The sequence below is a fragment of the Peromyscus leucopus genome, chromosome 2, assembly GCF_004664715.2.
Source record: "Peromyscus leucopus breed LL Stock chromosome 2, UCI_PerLeu_2.1, whole genome shotgun sequence".
Lineage (NCBI taxonomy): Eukaryota > Metazoa > Chordata > Mammalia > Rodentia > Cricetidae > Peromyscus > Peromyscus leucopus.
In genome coordinates, this window is record NC_051064.1 from 120,976,904 (window position 1) to 120,991,178 (window position 14,275).

The 14,275-nt window shown below is 46.8% G+C and overlaps 1 protein-coding gene and 1 pseudogene across 6 annotated transcripts in view; both read right to left on the minus strand.

Annotated features, from left to right (window-relative positions):
- Ccdc30 (coiled-coil domain containing 30) overlaps positions 1-14,275 on the minus strand; it is a 106,706-nt gene that overhangs the window by 18,251 nt on the left and 74,180 nt on the right. For all 6 annotated transcript variants that reach the window (XM_028886479.2, XM_028886480.2, XM_037202898.1 and 3 more), the window contains 3 exons: positions 13,963-14,172; positions 11,636-11,790; positions 5,359-5,503 (listed from right to left, as the gene is read on the minus strand). In XM_028886479.2, coding sequence (XP_028742312.1) covers positions 5,359-5,503; positions 11,636-11,790; positions 13,963-14,172 — 510 coding nt within the window. The remainder of the gene's footprint in view (positions 1-5,358; positions 5,504-11,635; positions 11,791-13,962; positions 14,173-14,275) is intronic.
- Positions 1,317-3,317, minus strand: LOC119087443 (annotated as a pseudogene).

Sequence of the window (14,275 nt, forward strand, 5' to 3'; positions counted from 1 at the left end):
GCAGTGCTTCTGACCTCCGAGCCATCTCTCCAGTGCCCTCTCATCATTATTTTGGACAAACTATGCCAGGTCAATCGAAATAAAAACTTTCATTTTATCTTCACCTAGTCTTCCTCTGATGCTCTCCTTCTTTTGGAAATGTATTCCATTTTCATTTGTGTATGTGTGTGTGTGTGTGTGTGTGTGTGTGTGTGTGTGTGTGTTTATGTCTGCATGTATGTCTCTGTGTGTGCCATGCCCAAAGAAGAGGGCAATGGATCCCCTGGAACTAGCGTCTTCTGTGGTTGTGAGCCACCATGTGGGTGCTGAGAACTGAACCCGGCTGGGTCCTCTGCAAGAGCAGTTCATGCTCTCAACCACTGAGCCATCTCTTCATATTTACTAAGTAATTATTTATTTGTTGTGTGTGCATGTGCCTTGGAGTACATGTGGAGTCAGAGGACAACTTTTAGAAGTCTTCAGCTTGGCAGCAAGATCCTCTGCCCGCTGAGCCATCCGGCTAGCTGGCTGGCTTCCTTTCTTTGGGTAGATTCTTGTCTTTTTTGTGGGTTTTGTCATTGCTTTGTTTCTCTCGTGTCTACTTATTTATTTATTTATTTATTTATTATTAAAGAGATGGCCTATAATAAGCAAATGCAGATATGAACTGAAGGGGTGGGCGTGGCCTGAATCATACAGAAGAGTTGCTGTGTCGTAATGGAAACGGCAGATTAGAAGAAAGAAACTGTGATGTCTTGTTTGTTTGAAGAGTCTGGAGATGCAAAGTTAACTGGAATTTTTTTTCTTTCAAAAGGGGGTTCTGGGGCTGGAGAGATGGCTCAAGAGCACTGACTGCTCTTCCAGAGGACCTAGGTTCAATTCCCAGAACCCACATGTAACTCCAAGATCAGAAACCCTCACACTGACATACATGCAGGCAAAACATCAATGCACATAAAATAAATAAATAAATGAATAAATTTAAAAAAGACAGAAAGGGTGTTCTGCCGAGTTGTCAGCAGGAGAGTGGCTTCCGGAGAACCAGGTAGACTATGCAGCTTGAGAACTGGCATCAGCTCACAGTCTTCTCCTAGTGAACCGATGTACGAACCATGCTATAAAAGTTGCCTTAAGCCGGGCGGTGGTGGCACACGCCTTTAATCCCAGCACTTGGGAGGCAGAGGCAGGCGGATCTCTGTGAGTTCGAGGCCAGCCTGGACTACCTTTCCAGGAAAGGCGCAAAGCTACACAGAGAAACCCTGTCTGGAAAAACCAAAAAAAAAAAAAAAAAGTTGCCTTAAATATAAGGCGAGTGCTTAATTCACAGTCTTCTCATTTTTCCTTTCTCTATCATTTTCCTCTTCTTTTCATCTGTCTTTCTTCTTGAAGACTTTATTTCTGTAAAACCGAAGCTCTTTAGAGCTTTCACTGATGCCACCGAGGGCCCAGTGAGAAGCAGCCTTCTTCGGAGCAAATTCAAACTCCCCTGGAGACCAGCGTCTACACGGCTCTGTAACAGTGCTCACGTCAATGATCCTATGGTGAAGATGGTTCATGGACTGGGATAGATTTGTCAGGAAACTTCTTATCTGCATGGACTGAATTCCCTGCCTGTGAGCAGAGCCCCGGAGGAGTCTGCTGTCGTACAAAGGACAGAAATTTATACTCTGCCTGCTGCAGTGTAAGTATACTCTCCTTCAGGGCCTTGGTGAGACCAGACGTCCCATGATGCTCCTCGCACCAATCTGACATGCTGTCCAGCAGCTCCTCCAGCTGCTCCATCATCAGGTTGGGACCTTTAGCCAAAATGTTAAGATCAGAGTCAGTTCTCAGACAGGCCATCTCAATAATCTGATCCTTCTTGATGTCCAATCCTGTCTTCTCGGGGTCCACCCAGACCATGCTCTCCCCCACCGTCATGGCTGCACCACATTGGCTGACACCTCACACTCCTAACTGCCTGTGCCTGCCACCCATGCCCTTACAACAGCCTGGAGCCCAGGGATACGCCTAGCATCACCCGGCATGAGCCGCCATGGCCCCAGCCCCCTAAAGAACATCTCTTAACATTGCGTTCAAAGCCTTTTTGCTGGTGACAAACTCTCCAGTTCTGTCTGTCTGAGGAAGTATTTTATTCCTTTGTCTTCTTGCAGGATTTCCCCTTTCTCTTTGAACTGTAGATTAAACATTATGAACCTACATGTAGTTTTTCTGTCACTCATCTTGATTGGCATTCTCTGAACTTTCCGGATCTCTGGTTCAGCATCTGGCATTAACTTCTGGGTATTCTCAATCATATTATTTCAAGTGTTTCGTCTTCTTTTTCTTTGATTTTCCATTATTTCCATCGTGTGTTACAGTTTCTGTATTTGTCTCACGGTTTCTGGGTAGTCTGTTCTTTTCCCTTAATGTTCCCTTTGCTCACTGGGTTCGAGGTTTCTGTCATGATTTCCTCGGGATCCAGGATTCTTCCCTCAGCTGTGTGCAGTGCGCTAAGAGCCCTGTCATAGATGGCCACTGCTTCCACCACTACGGCTTCTATGTCTTGCATTTTTTCCCCTTTCCATCTCTCTGTTTCTACTGCCCATCTCCTCTTGCATGACATGCATCTGCTTTATTAAAGCTTCAACACACTATTCACAGGTGCTTTACAGTCCTGATAATTTCAATATTCCTGTCATATCTGGGTCTTGATTCTGCCGTGTTTCAGTTTCTTCAAGTTGTGTCTTAATATGTCTTGGGAATGTGTCTTTATAGGCAGACATGACGAAGGACATTGTTAGAGCAGGTACTTAGTGCGTGCTGGAAAGGCAAGGGAGATGGCCACATTCTCTGCTCCTACAATTAGGTCATAATCTTTCAGACAACTACACCTTTGAACATGGCCCTTACACATGCCTCTTTCCTCTCCTTCATTTTTTTCCTTTAAATGGGGGCTGAAATCCCACGTTTCTCTTGCCCTGGGTCAGTTAGGTTCTGACCAAACCCCATCATGTTAGGTTCTAATTAAACAGTTTCTCTTGCTAAGAAACTTTGAATGTCCCCCTCCCCAACGCCTCTCCTGGCAGGAGACCCTGGAGAGATTCCTCAAATATTCACAGTCAGAACCTGGGAGTGAAAGCACGAAAGTAAGTGTGGGGGGCCTTGAAACTGTCGAGTCCCCTGGGGGTCTGAGCGTCAACAGTTCATCAGTTTCGGTGGCAGCGCAGCCTTTCCTGGCAGCTCTCACTGTGGCACTGTGTCAGTCTCTCCAACTTCAGGGGGCAGTGGCCCTGTGGTGGGCTGAAAGAAAATGGCCCTCGAAGGGAATGGCACTATTAGGAGGTGAGGCCTTGTTGGAGTAGATGTGGAAGTGTGTCACTGTGGAGGTGGGCTTTGAGGTCTCCTATATGCTCAAGCCACACCCAGTGAGACAGTCTACTTCTTGTTGTCTGCAGATCAAGATGTAGCAGCTACCTCTCCAGCGCCATGTCTGCCTGCATGCTGCCATGTCCTGCCATGATAATGGACTGAACCTCTGACCTCTAAGTGAGCCACCCCAATTAAATGCTTTCCTTTATAAGAGTTGCTGTGGTCATGGTGTCTCTTCACAGAACATGAAGACAGGGCTTGTGACCCTACTTCTCTGGTAGACTAAGAAGTATTGTTAAAACTTTTCAGCTTGCTCAGCTTTTTATTTGTGGTTAGGATGGAGCAGGATCATTTCTAAATTCATTTGTACAGAACCCTGAGCCAGAAACTTCCCTAAAATTCCACGAGGTTAAGAATTAGAGCTCGTGGGTTGGTGGACACCTGGAGGCCCAGAGTGGACACATGCGCTCTGTGTTCCATCCCACATTCCTGGCCGTCTCTTCCTTCTGGCTGTTTCTGAGTCTGACCTTTTTAAATAAGCTGGCAGCCAAGTAAACAAATGCTTCCCGAGGCATTCTGTTTTTATTTATATGTATGTATGTGTTCATCTCTGCATGCATACCAGCAGAGGCCTGAAGAGGGCGTCACAGCCCCTGAAGCCAGAGTGGAAGCCATGGCAGGTCTTTTTGATCTCCCACTCAGCAGCTTTGCAAGCCTTTTCCCTCATGAATTAAATACCTTACTGTTTGTGTTGGGGCTCAGGACACACCACCCCAAAACATGACCATAGGACAGGATGTGTCCCTATGTGCTGGCTAGTTTTATGTCAGCTTGACACAAGCTACAGTCTTCTGAAAGGAGGGAACCTCAACTGAGAAAATGCCTCCGTAAGATCCAGAAGTAAGGCATTTTCTTTAAAACAATTTTTCCCCCCAAGACAGGATTTCTCTTTCAAGACAGTTGTAGCCCTGGCTGTTCTGGAACTCGCTCTGTAGACCAGACTGGCCTCAAACTCACAGAAATCCACCTGCTTCTGACTCCTGAGTGCTGGGATTAAAGGCGTGCGCCGCCGCTGCCGCCGCTGCCACCACCTATTGGACTTTTATCTGTATCTGAGACAACCCTTCCTCACCCTACAGGTCCTCCCCATGCTCTCCCATAGCTTGTCTCCATTGTGCTCCAGAGGTTCTAAGATAGCCTTTCTAGATAGCTCGGGATGTATAAGCTTCGGATATCTGACCTGTTTTAAGTCTCATGTTTTGTGGGACACACACACACACACACACACACATAATTGAAGTGGTCTTACTCTTACTAATTTGTCCTATGTTGATTAATCTTTAAAATATATATATATATATATATTTTTTTTTTTTGGTTTTTGAGACAGGGTTTCTCTGTGTAGTTTTGATTCCTGTCCTGGATCTTGCTCTGTAGACCAGGCTGGCCTTGAACTCACAGAGATCTGCTTGGCCCTGCCTCCTGAGTGCTAGGATTAAAGGCGTGTGCCACACTGCCCAGCTAAAAATATATCTTTTTCATTTTCATTTTATGTATATAGATCTTTTGCCTGCATTTATGTCTCTGCACTGCTTGTGTGTCTGGCACCTCAGAAATTCCAAAGAGGATGTAGGATCCCTTAGAACTAGAGTTACAGACAGTTGTGAGCTGCCATGTGGGTGCTTGGAATCAAACCCAGGTCCTCTGGAAGAGCAGCCAGTGCACATAATCATTGAGCCATCTCTCCAGCTCCTGCCAATTTAATTTATAGCCCAGCCAAATAGCCTGGGAGGCTACTGGGAAGTCTATTTCCCTCCCCTCCACTTGGGTGTGTGTATATACACACACACACACACACATATACATATATATGAATGTGTGTGTATATATATATATTTAGGGTAGATTTGTTTTCCTAGCTAAATTCAGTAGGTAAAGTGTACTCAGTGCTAATTAGCTAAATAGCAATGATGGACACGTACTGCAGTCTCTGAGAACCGGAAAACAGGGAAGCATGTCTGCACTTACCTCCTCACACTTCCTCTTCTCACTTTCCAGTTGTTGGCATAGGGTCTCTTGTTGCTGGGAACTGGCTGCTTCCCGCTGGTCCTCCTTATCCTGCAAGGTCCTCACTTGCCTCTGGAGCTCATTCATGTCCTGGTCCAGGACTACCCTGAGGGCAGTCAATGCACACCACTCACTCTGTGGACTGCCACACTCTGCAAATGGTTCCTAGACCCACAACTTTGGTGCCAAGCAGAGGGAGCCTGTGGGTCCAGCAGAGTGAGGTACAGTTATATGTCTGCAAGGTAAAGGGATGCAGGCAGGGAACCTCCAACATAATAGACCCATCAAAACAGACCCATGAGGAAGAAATCATTTTCCTTATGGTAGAGATGAGAAAGATGTGGCACCAAGAACAGCTAGGACAAGGCTGAGGTGGGGCTCTGTTCCTGAATCCATATTCCTTCTTCCACAGTGCTTTACAGGTTGACCCCACAATCCCTGGCTCCACACACTGCTGGTACTGGTGCACACACACGCGGAACCCTGCTGCGGCTGACTGACACACTGCTGGTACTGGTACACACACACACACACACACACACACACACACACACACACACACACGGCGCCCTGCTGCGGCTGACTCACGGACTGATGAGCTGCAGTGCTGGGGAGATTCGCCCGTCCTCATGAGTGCCATCAGCACCTGCTCTTCCAGAGAGACCTGTCAAACTACAGTTCCTGGAGAGACTTTTTGAGGATTGCAAACCGAGATTCCCCACATCCAGGCGAGTCATCTCGAAGAATAGGCTGGTGGCGATGAGGAAATGGCACTGATGGGCATTAGAGTCTGACACTGGACAGACCGCCTTGCCGTCTCTAATTGAAGCGGTCTAGGCAGCCGACAGGTTATTGGATGGTAGACCAAGCGACCCTGGCTCTTGGCTCTGCGCCTCTCGCTCTTGTGTCCCTTGGGTGGCAGTGCAGGCACTCTAAGGATTGTTGTAGCTTGATTCTGCCAGTCACGCCTAACCCCACACCTTCCTCACCGGGCTCTATCCCAATCCCTATCTGTATATGTGACCAATCCCCGCTGTCATCATCTCTTTCTTCATGCTTCTGTTTGGTAGCAAGTTAGATACATCGGGGTTGGACCCTTCTTCCATAATCAGGAGCTTATAAATCCATGGACAGGAACAGTCGGACGTTAAGTACTGGCCAGGGGAATGGACCGAAGTCATGTCCCTCCTCTACGAGGAGACATGGCATCCAGAAGTACCTTGAACATCCTTAATAATAAGTATTGAAACTGCCCTCAAGAGACCTGAACCTTAAAGGATCACTGCACAGCCAGAGGCATTCTGGTAAAGAACAAGGATATACCATTGCCTTCTCCCTGGAAGGTCAATGTAGACAGGCCTGTCAGTCACCGGGATGGGAAAACTGTTCGAGAGACTTCAGAAACAGTCTGAATGCTGCCTAAAATGCAGACTGGCACAGTGGTCCCTTTGCAAACGCCTCCCCTGTTCTCTACTAAACCGCCTGTCTTCTGCATCTCGCTCTGCAGGTCTCCTGTGAGTTCTGTTGCAGACTTTTCACCAGGGCTGGGGAGCTGAGGGAAAACAGTGAGATCCAGTGACAGCTCCATCCCTAGTTTTGGTCCAGGGGCCTGCATAAGTGCTGAGCCCTGGAGCCGAAGTGATATCGAGCTGCTGGAACTGAGAGGGACCTTGGGCTGTCTACAGCTGCAATCTGGGAGTTCAAACAGAAGATGAAAAATGGGAAGTCTGAATCAAAAGAGCAACTCAGGGATTTGCTAGGAACTACCAAATAGAACAGACACTTCACAAAATACATAGTTTCAGCGATGAAAGACTAGCAGGTCTTGAGACTGACAAGGCCCTACAAGATCCTCTGTTTTCCCTGTGGCCTGAATCTCTTCATCAACCCATCATTTACACAGGAGAGTTGTCTTCCTCAGTCACAACTGAATCCTGGAACATCCTCCATTATTTTTCTGGTGCTGGCTGTTGAACCCAGGGTCTCACACCTGCTAGGCAACTGTTCCACCACAGAGCTACACCCCAAACTCCACAATCCCTTGCCTAAAATCCTTCAGTGGCTCCCCCTTGCGCTTACAGTAGAGCCCCAACTATTCAATGTGGCCCGTCCATCACCTCTGCGTGAACCAGGCTACCTGGCTTTCTGGATTCATTTTCTCACCAGCCACTACTCTCCCAAACCCACGCAACCTTTCCGTGTCCTCCTTCCTCGGCCTCTTCGTCACCTCTCAGCCTCTCATGCCGGCTGCTTCATTCTCACCCTCAATGACTGTCACTGAGGAAGGCTCTCTCAAGCCCCCAGTTCCACAGATGGTCCTGCTGGGTACTCTCACGGCCTTCTGGACCTCTTCTAGCACGATGCCCACCACCTATCACTACAGTTAGAGTGCCTCAGGGCAAGGATGTTTATTCTAGCAGTATTCAAACTCGGCTTGAAGTGTTGACATTGCATCTATTTGTTTGTTTGTGTGTGCATGTGCCGTAGTTATCATGTGCAGGTCAGAAGACAGTGTGCAGGAATCTGTTCTCTCCTTCCACCACGTGAGTTTCTGGCACTGAACTCAGATTGTCAGGCTTGGGGGTGAGGATCTTTACATGCTGGGGTATCTCACTGGCTCTCAAATTCCCTTAAATTTTTTTTATTGTGAGTATGTGTACATACGCGCACATGTGTGTGTGTGTGTGTGTGTGTGTGTGTGTACATGTGTGGGGTGCACATAAGCCATGATGTGTGTGTGTGTGTACATGTGTGGGGTGCACATAAGCCATGATGTGTGTGTGTATACACATGTGTGGGGTGCACATAAGCCATGATGTGTGTGTGTGTGTGTACACATAAGCCATGATGTGTGTGTGTGTGTGTGTATACACATGTGTGGGGTACACATAAGCCATGATATGTGTGTGTGTGTGTACACATGTGTGGGGTGCACATAAGCCATGATGTGTGTGTGTGTGTGTGTGTGTGTGTGTGTGTGTGTGTGTGCGCACACGTGCAAGCACATACATGCATAAAAGTCAGAGGACGATTTTGTGGAGTTGGTTCTCTCCTTTTCATGTTTCAGTGGGTTCAGGGGCTTGAACTCAAAGAGTCAAGCTTGCGTAGCAACTGCTTAACCCACTGAGCCACCTCCCAGCCCCTCAAACTCCTTTTAAAATAACAAACAGTTTTGGGGCAGCGCTAAGATTGAATTCAGGCTTTGTGCACTCCACCAGTGAGTTACAGCCTCAGCACTCACTGTAGTGTTATTTAGAGCAGAAAAACAAACAAACAAAAACTACAACATGTACGTTAAGCTCGGTGCAGTGGTGCACGACTGGAGTCCCATCTACACAGGAGGCTGAGGCAGGAGGATCACGTGAGCTCAGGAGTTCAAGGCAAAGCCTGGACAACGTGGCAAAATTCTGTTTCAGACAACCAATCAACAGAAGTTATATTTCTGTGTATAGTCAGAGGTTTCCAGAGAACCGGAACCAATTAAATATGTACAGTAGGAGTGTGTCGCATGAACTCACAGGGCCAGAGCTGAATAGGTTCACAATAGTCAGCTGCTTCAGAGCTGCTCCATCTAAGAAGCCGGAAGCCTCAGAACACAAGGAGGTCAGTAGTGCAGCCCAGTTCCAGGCTGATGAGGGTCTGAAAGCTCCCAGGACAGCTGCTGGTACAGACCCACATTCAGAGGGATCCAGGGTCCCTACATTGTTCAGTGGGGGCCCCGCCCTTCAGAGAGCGATGTTCTCCTCTCCCCTTCCCATTCCATCTGGGCCCCAAACTTTTGGAAGTTGCTGTTCATTCAGAGTGGGTCTCTTCCACTCAGGATGTGGACCTACAAGCCGAGCTTGTCTGGCAACCCCCACAGACACCCAGATGCATGTTTTGCTGGTGTTCTGGTCATCTCTAAAGCAGTCCAGTTGACAACCATGATTAATTGTCACTATGTAAGAGAATACTATACAACAATTTAAAATGATAGTATTTATGAAACTGTACACCATCAACAGGAAATTCCAGATGTCTGGAGTCAACAGACTCCTAAGTGTTGCAGAGGCAAGGATGTTTTATGAGGAGTCAAGAACATTTTGAATTAAATGAAAGAAGAACATACAGACTTTGTGGAATGCATCAGAAGCAGAGAAACTGGTACCAGTAAACATGTATGTTATAAAGGAAGGGAAATCTAAAACCAAATACTCCAAGTTTTTGCCATAAGAAGCCAGAGAAGGACTAGCAATATGACCCCAGAATAAACGGAAGAAAAGAATAATACAAATGAGAACCTCAGCCAGGTGTGGTGCTACGTGCCTGCAATTCCAGCATTCTGGAAGCTGAGGCAGAAGAACTGCTGTGAGTCTGAGGCAAGCTTGGGTATATAGTGAGTTCTAAGATAGCCTGGACTACAAAGTGAGACTCTGTTGTCTCAGACCAAGTGGCGTGCAGTGGCACACGTGTAATCCCAGAACTCGGAAGGTGGCAACATAAGGATTGGGAGTTTAAGGCTAGCCTCAGCTATATAGTGAATCTGAGGCCAGCCTGGGCTACATGAGACCCTGTCAAGAAGTGCGGGGCAATGGGGTAGGGGTAGACGGATAAATGGAATCAGGAAAAAAAGTAGAGAAAATGAAACAAAACCAAAGGTAGTTCTTTGAAAAGACCAATGCAAATGGACAAATCTCTATCTAGACAGGTGAACCAAGATGCACAGAACATAGAAATTATTAATACCAGAAATGAAACAGGGACCGTCTCTATTGATCCCACAGATATTGAAAGGACAATAAAGGATATTATTATATCATTATAACATCATAACCAACTCTATGCCAACAGATCTGATAAGTCAGATGATGAATGGACTGAATTCTTTTGTTTTGTTTTGTTTTTGAGACAGGGTTTCTCTGTGTAGCTTTGTGCCTTTCCTGGGACTTACTCTGTAGCCCAGGCTGGCCTCTAACTCACAAAGATCCTCCTGATTCAGCCTCCCGAGTGCTGGGATTAAAGGCGTGTGTCACCACGACCTGGCTTTGTTGTTGTTGTTGTTTTTGAGGGAATTCTTGAAAGATTTAAACAACGGTAAAGTCACATGAGAAGAACATGGCCACCTACGCTATATCCACTATAGAAACTGAATTCTGCTGAGAGTGGTGTGCATACACACGTGATCCCAGAAACCTGGGACACTGAAGCAGGACATTCCTTGATCCCACACGTTTGAGAACAGCCTTGGCAAGACTTTCACCCCAGAAAAGAAGAGTGAGGGCCTGGGAAGATGGCTATGTTGGTGAAGTGCTGGGAACCAAATCCCGGTCCTCTACAAGAGCAGCCAGTGCTTTTAACCACTTAACCGCCTGTCCACCTCACCCCAGCCCCTCCATATCATTTTAAAAATGGGGGTTTTCTTAGTTCAGCTATCTGGACTTGTGGCAAGCTTGCTGGCACTTCCTGGGTGCATGGCTGATATGGTTATCTGCCCTTTGACCTGCAAGCATTATCATCCATCAGAGTTGCGTCAGCTCAGAGTACGCTTGTCTTTGGGGTGTCCTGCTGCTCTCTTGTGAGCAGCACTATCTAGGATCTAACTGCACTATGACAGGTTAGCCCACCACCTTGCGAGACATGGCAGGTGAGGCAAGTGTTTTCCCACGGCCTCTCATTGAGTGTATTCAGTCTTCATTCATACAGATATCCAGCCAGTCGCATACTCAAACATTCATCCATTCAACAAATATTTACTCAGTAGTATTTTGGGCTAGGCCCAAGCATAGAACTCCTAAGTATAGCTGGAAGTAAGATTCGAGCTACAAAGTATGTGTGAACATTTCTGTGAGTTTTTAGTGGATAATATATTTTTTTTCTCAAAATACGTATGGCTCATTTGAACATCATACAAATGAGAAGCTCTGTCATTAAGGCCCAGGGCATCCAAAAGAATGTTTTAAGTCAGAATTGTAACACTTATTTTTTTGGGGGGGAGTGACAGTTCTTATCCTTGAGCAGTTTGTTGATGCCAAAGATTCCAATAATGATCCAGAACTATCTGGAAGAACATTAGCCAATGGATAAAAAAAATATAACTTCAATGAAGCCTGAATTCGTGCAGATCCTATCAGAGAGTTAGGCAAGCAACGCGTTAGATTTCACAGGTTAATCCACTTACAGCAATCTCCCCGTGTCCCAGGCAGGTCCTCCGCCCCAGGCAGGTCCTCCGCCCCAGGGGCCCCACCCTGGCGGTCCTTACCTCCTCTGCTGCTCCTCCTGTAACTGCTGCTGAAGTCTAGTCTCATTGCTCTTCGACTCCTTGATCTCCTCCTCCAGTTGCTTCTTCAGCAAAACACAAGCATCTGAAAGGCAGACTTGTCCAGCATGGTCTAGTTTCTGCTGCAGGTCCAAAATCTTGGATGAAAAAGTAAAACATTATGGAGGGTGTAATCCTTTTCAACCACAAACTCTATACTAAACTGAACGGTAGCAGGTACCTGTGATAGGAGACGGGAGGGGCTGGTAGGGGCTCCTTCCTAGTCTGTGTTACAAAGATATTCTCAGGCTTCACACCGCGAAGAAAAGGAATCTGCACATGCATGTTGTTGGCAGCTTAGCATGTACATGTTGTTAATGGTTTATGTGTTCTAATCCCCCACACACACCGGTCTGGGTGCCCTGGAGGGGACAAGGTTGATGCTAGCAGAGACTAATTGACTCAGCGCTCCAAGTACCTGAGCAAAACCATCCAAAGGACAAGGGAAGAATGAGGGTGATAATGAGGGGCACAGATACTATGGGTACCAGAAGCCGTCTACGCCCCTGAGCAGAGCGGTCAGCCAGGCCTCACTCTCAAGTGCCTGCCTGCCTGCTTGCCCCTGTTCTGCCTCTCCGTCTCCCATGTAATCACTGGCTAGAGGTTGAGACAGAAGACAGTTTTTTTCAGATGTCAATGCATCATCTTCTCAGATTGCTAGCTCTCCAAATAAAGCAAAGGTTGTGTTTTGTTTGTTTTGTCTCCCTGTGTAGCCTTGGCTGGCCCAGAACTGGCTGTGTAGACCAGGCTGCCCTCAAATTCAGAGATCCACCTGTTTGAAGGCGTGCACCACCACACCCAGCAAAATGTGCAGTTTTAGGATTCAGTTCCTGTCTCTTGCTCACTGGCTTCTGCAAGTGACAGGCAGCAAGAGCGAGCTCCTGGTGTCCTGGTCATGTCCATTGTTCATTGCTGCAGTTGCAGGCTAGTGTGTACGCATACAGCAGCTTGTCTGCTGTATCCTGTGGCAGTGTGCAGTATGCTGTTTGGAAGAGGAATGCAGCCTCATCTCCTGACACACACCTGTTTAGTAGTTTCAAGGCAGGAAGACAGCAATAGAGGGGGCTATCTACACACACACACACACACACACACACACACACACACACACACACACACCCGTTATATTCCATTGGGTTTTTTGTTGTTGTTGTTCATTTTTGGTTTTTTGAGACAGGATTTCTCTGTGTGTAGCCCTGGCTTTCCTGGAACTCACTCTGTAGACCAGGCTGGCCTTGAACTCGGAGATCTGCCTGCCTCTGCCTCCCGAGTGCTGGGATTAAAGACGTGTGTCTCCACTGCCTAGCTGTTATAGTCTATTGATACCTGATGTTAAGCAATCCAAAATGCAGGGACAGTCTTAGAAAATAGCTAATTCCACAGCAAAAATCTTAAAATTACTTACTGATCTTAAAAACTACCTGGCTTCAGTTCCCAGCACCCACATGGCAGCTCTCAACCATCTGTAACTCCAGTCCCAGGGGTCCAAGCCCTCTTCTGACTTTCTCAGGTACCAGACATGTATGTGGTGCACGTACATACATACATGCAGGCAAAACACTCATACACATACAATAAAATAAATAAGTCTATTTTTTAGAGATTATAAGATAAAAATCATATAAACAGCCAATTCAAATGAGAGAAAATAAATTCTTTAATATTAAAAAAGTATAAATATCCTGTGGCTTCAATCAGTTTTAAGTTCATGTTATAGCTTAAATGAAATTTACATTTGTGTATATATAGACATGTGTGTATATGTGTGCGCATGTACACACATGTGTGTACTGGTATTTGGAGACCAACTAAGAGTTGATAAGGGGTGTCCTCTGTCTCTCTCCATCCTATTTTTTGAGGCAGGGTCTCTTGCTGGCCTGGAGCTATTTCAGCTAGACTGGTTGGCCAGCCAGGTCCAGGGAACCCTCCTGTTTCTGTTTCTCCAAAGCTGGGATGTATAGGCATGCACTGTGGGTTCTGGGGATTCGAACTCAGGTCCTCACGCCTGTGTGGCAAGCACTTTACTGACTGAGCCATCTCCTCAGTCCCAGAAATGTACATTTTTAACTTCATACATTTTTCAAAAATATACAAGGCTTATTAGAATGGTAGGGGCAGATGGAATAAAATTCTGAAAAAGAGGAAAAGACAGGGAGAGGAAAGGAAAGGATTAGCTGCGCCCAGGTTTGCACACAGCTGTCTCTTACGGTCCTCAGGGAGCAGGGCTCTAGACGTGTACACATTTGCTTCTTGAGCGTGAAGATAATTACCTTTTCCTGAGCATCGGCCACTTTGGATTTCTCCCAAGCCAGCTTCTCCTGAAGGCTCTGCTGGGATTTGATGCTCCGCGCCTGCTTGAGTCCCTCCAGCTCCAGCTCCTTGACTCTCTGCTGACAGTGCTTCCACTCGGCCGTGAGCGAAGAGTGCATCCTGGCGCTGTCTAGCAACTTCTCCTGGGCCTGCTTGAGTTCGATTTTGATCTAGAGATGGGGCAAAAATAAAAACCATAGAAACAGGGCTGGGGATGCAGTTAAACAGTAGACAGTGTGCCTACCCTTTCTGAGACGCTGGGTTGGAGACCCA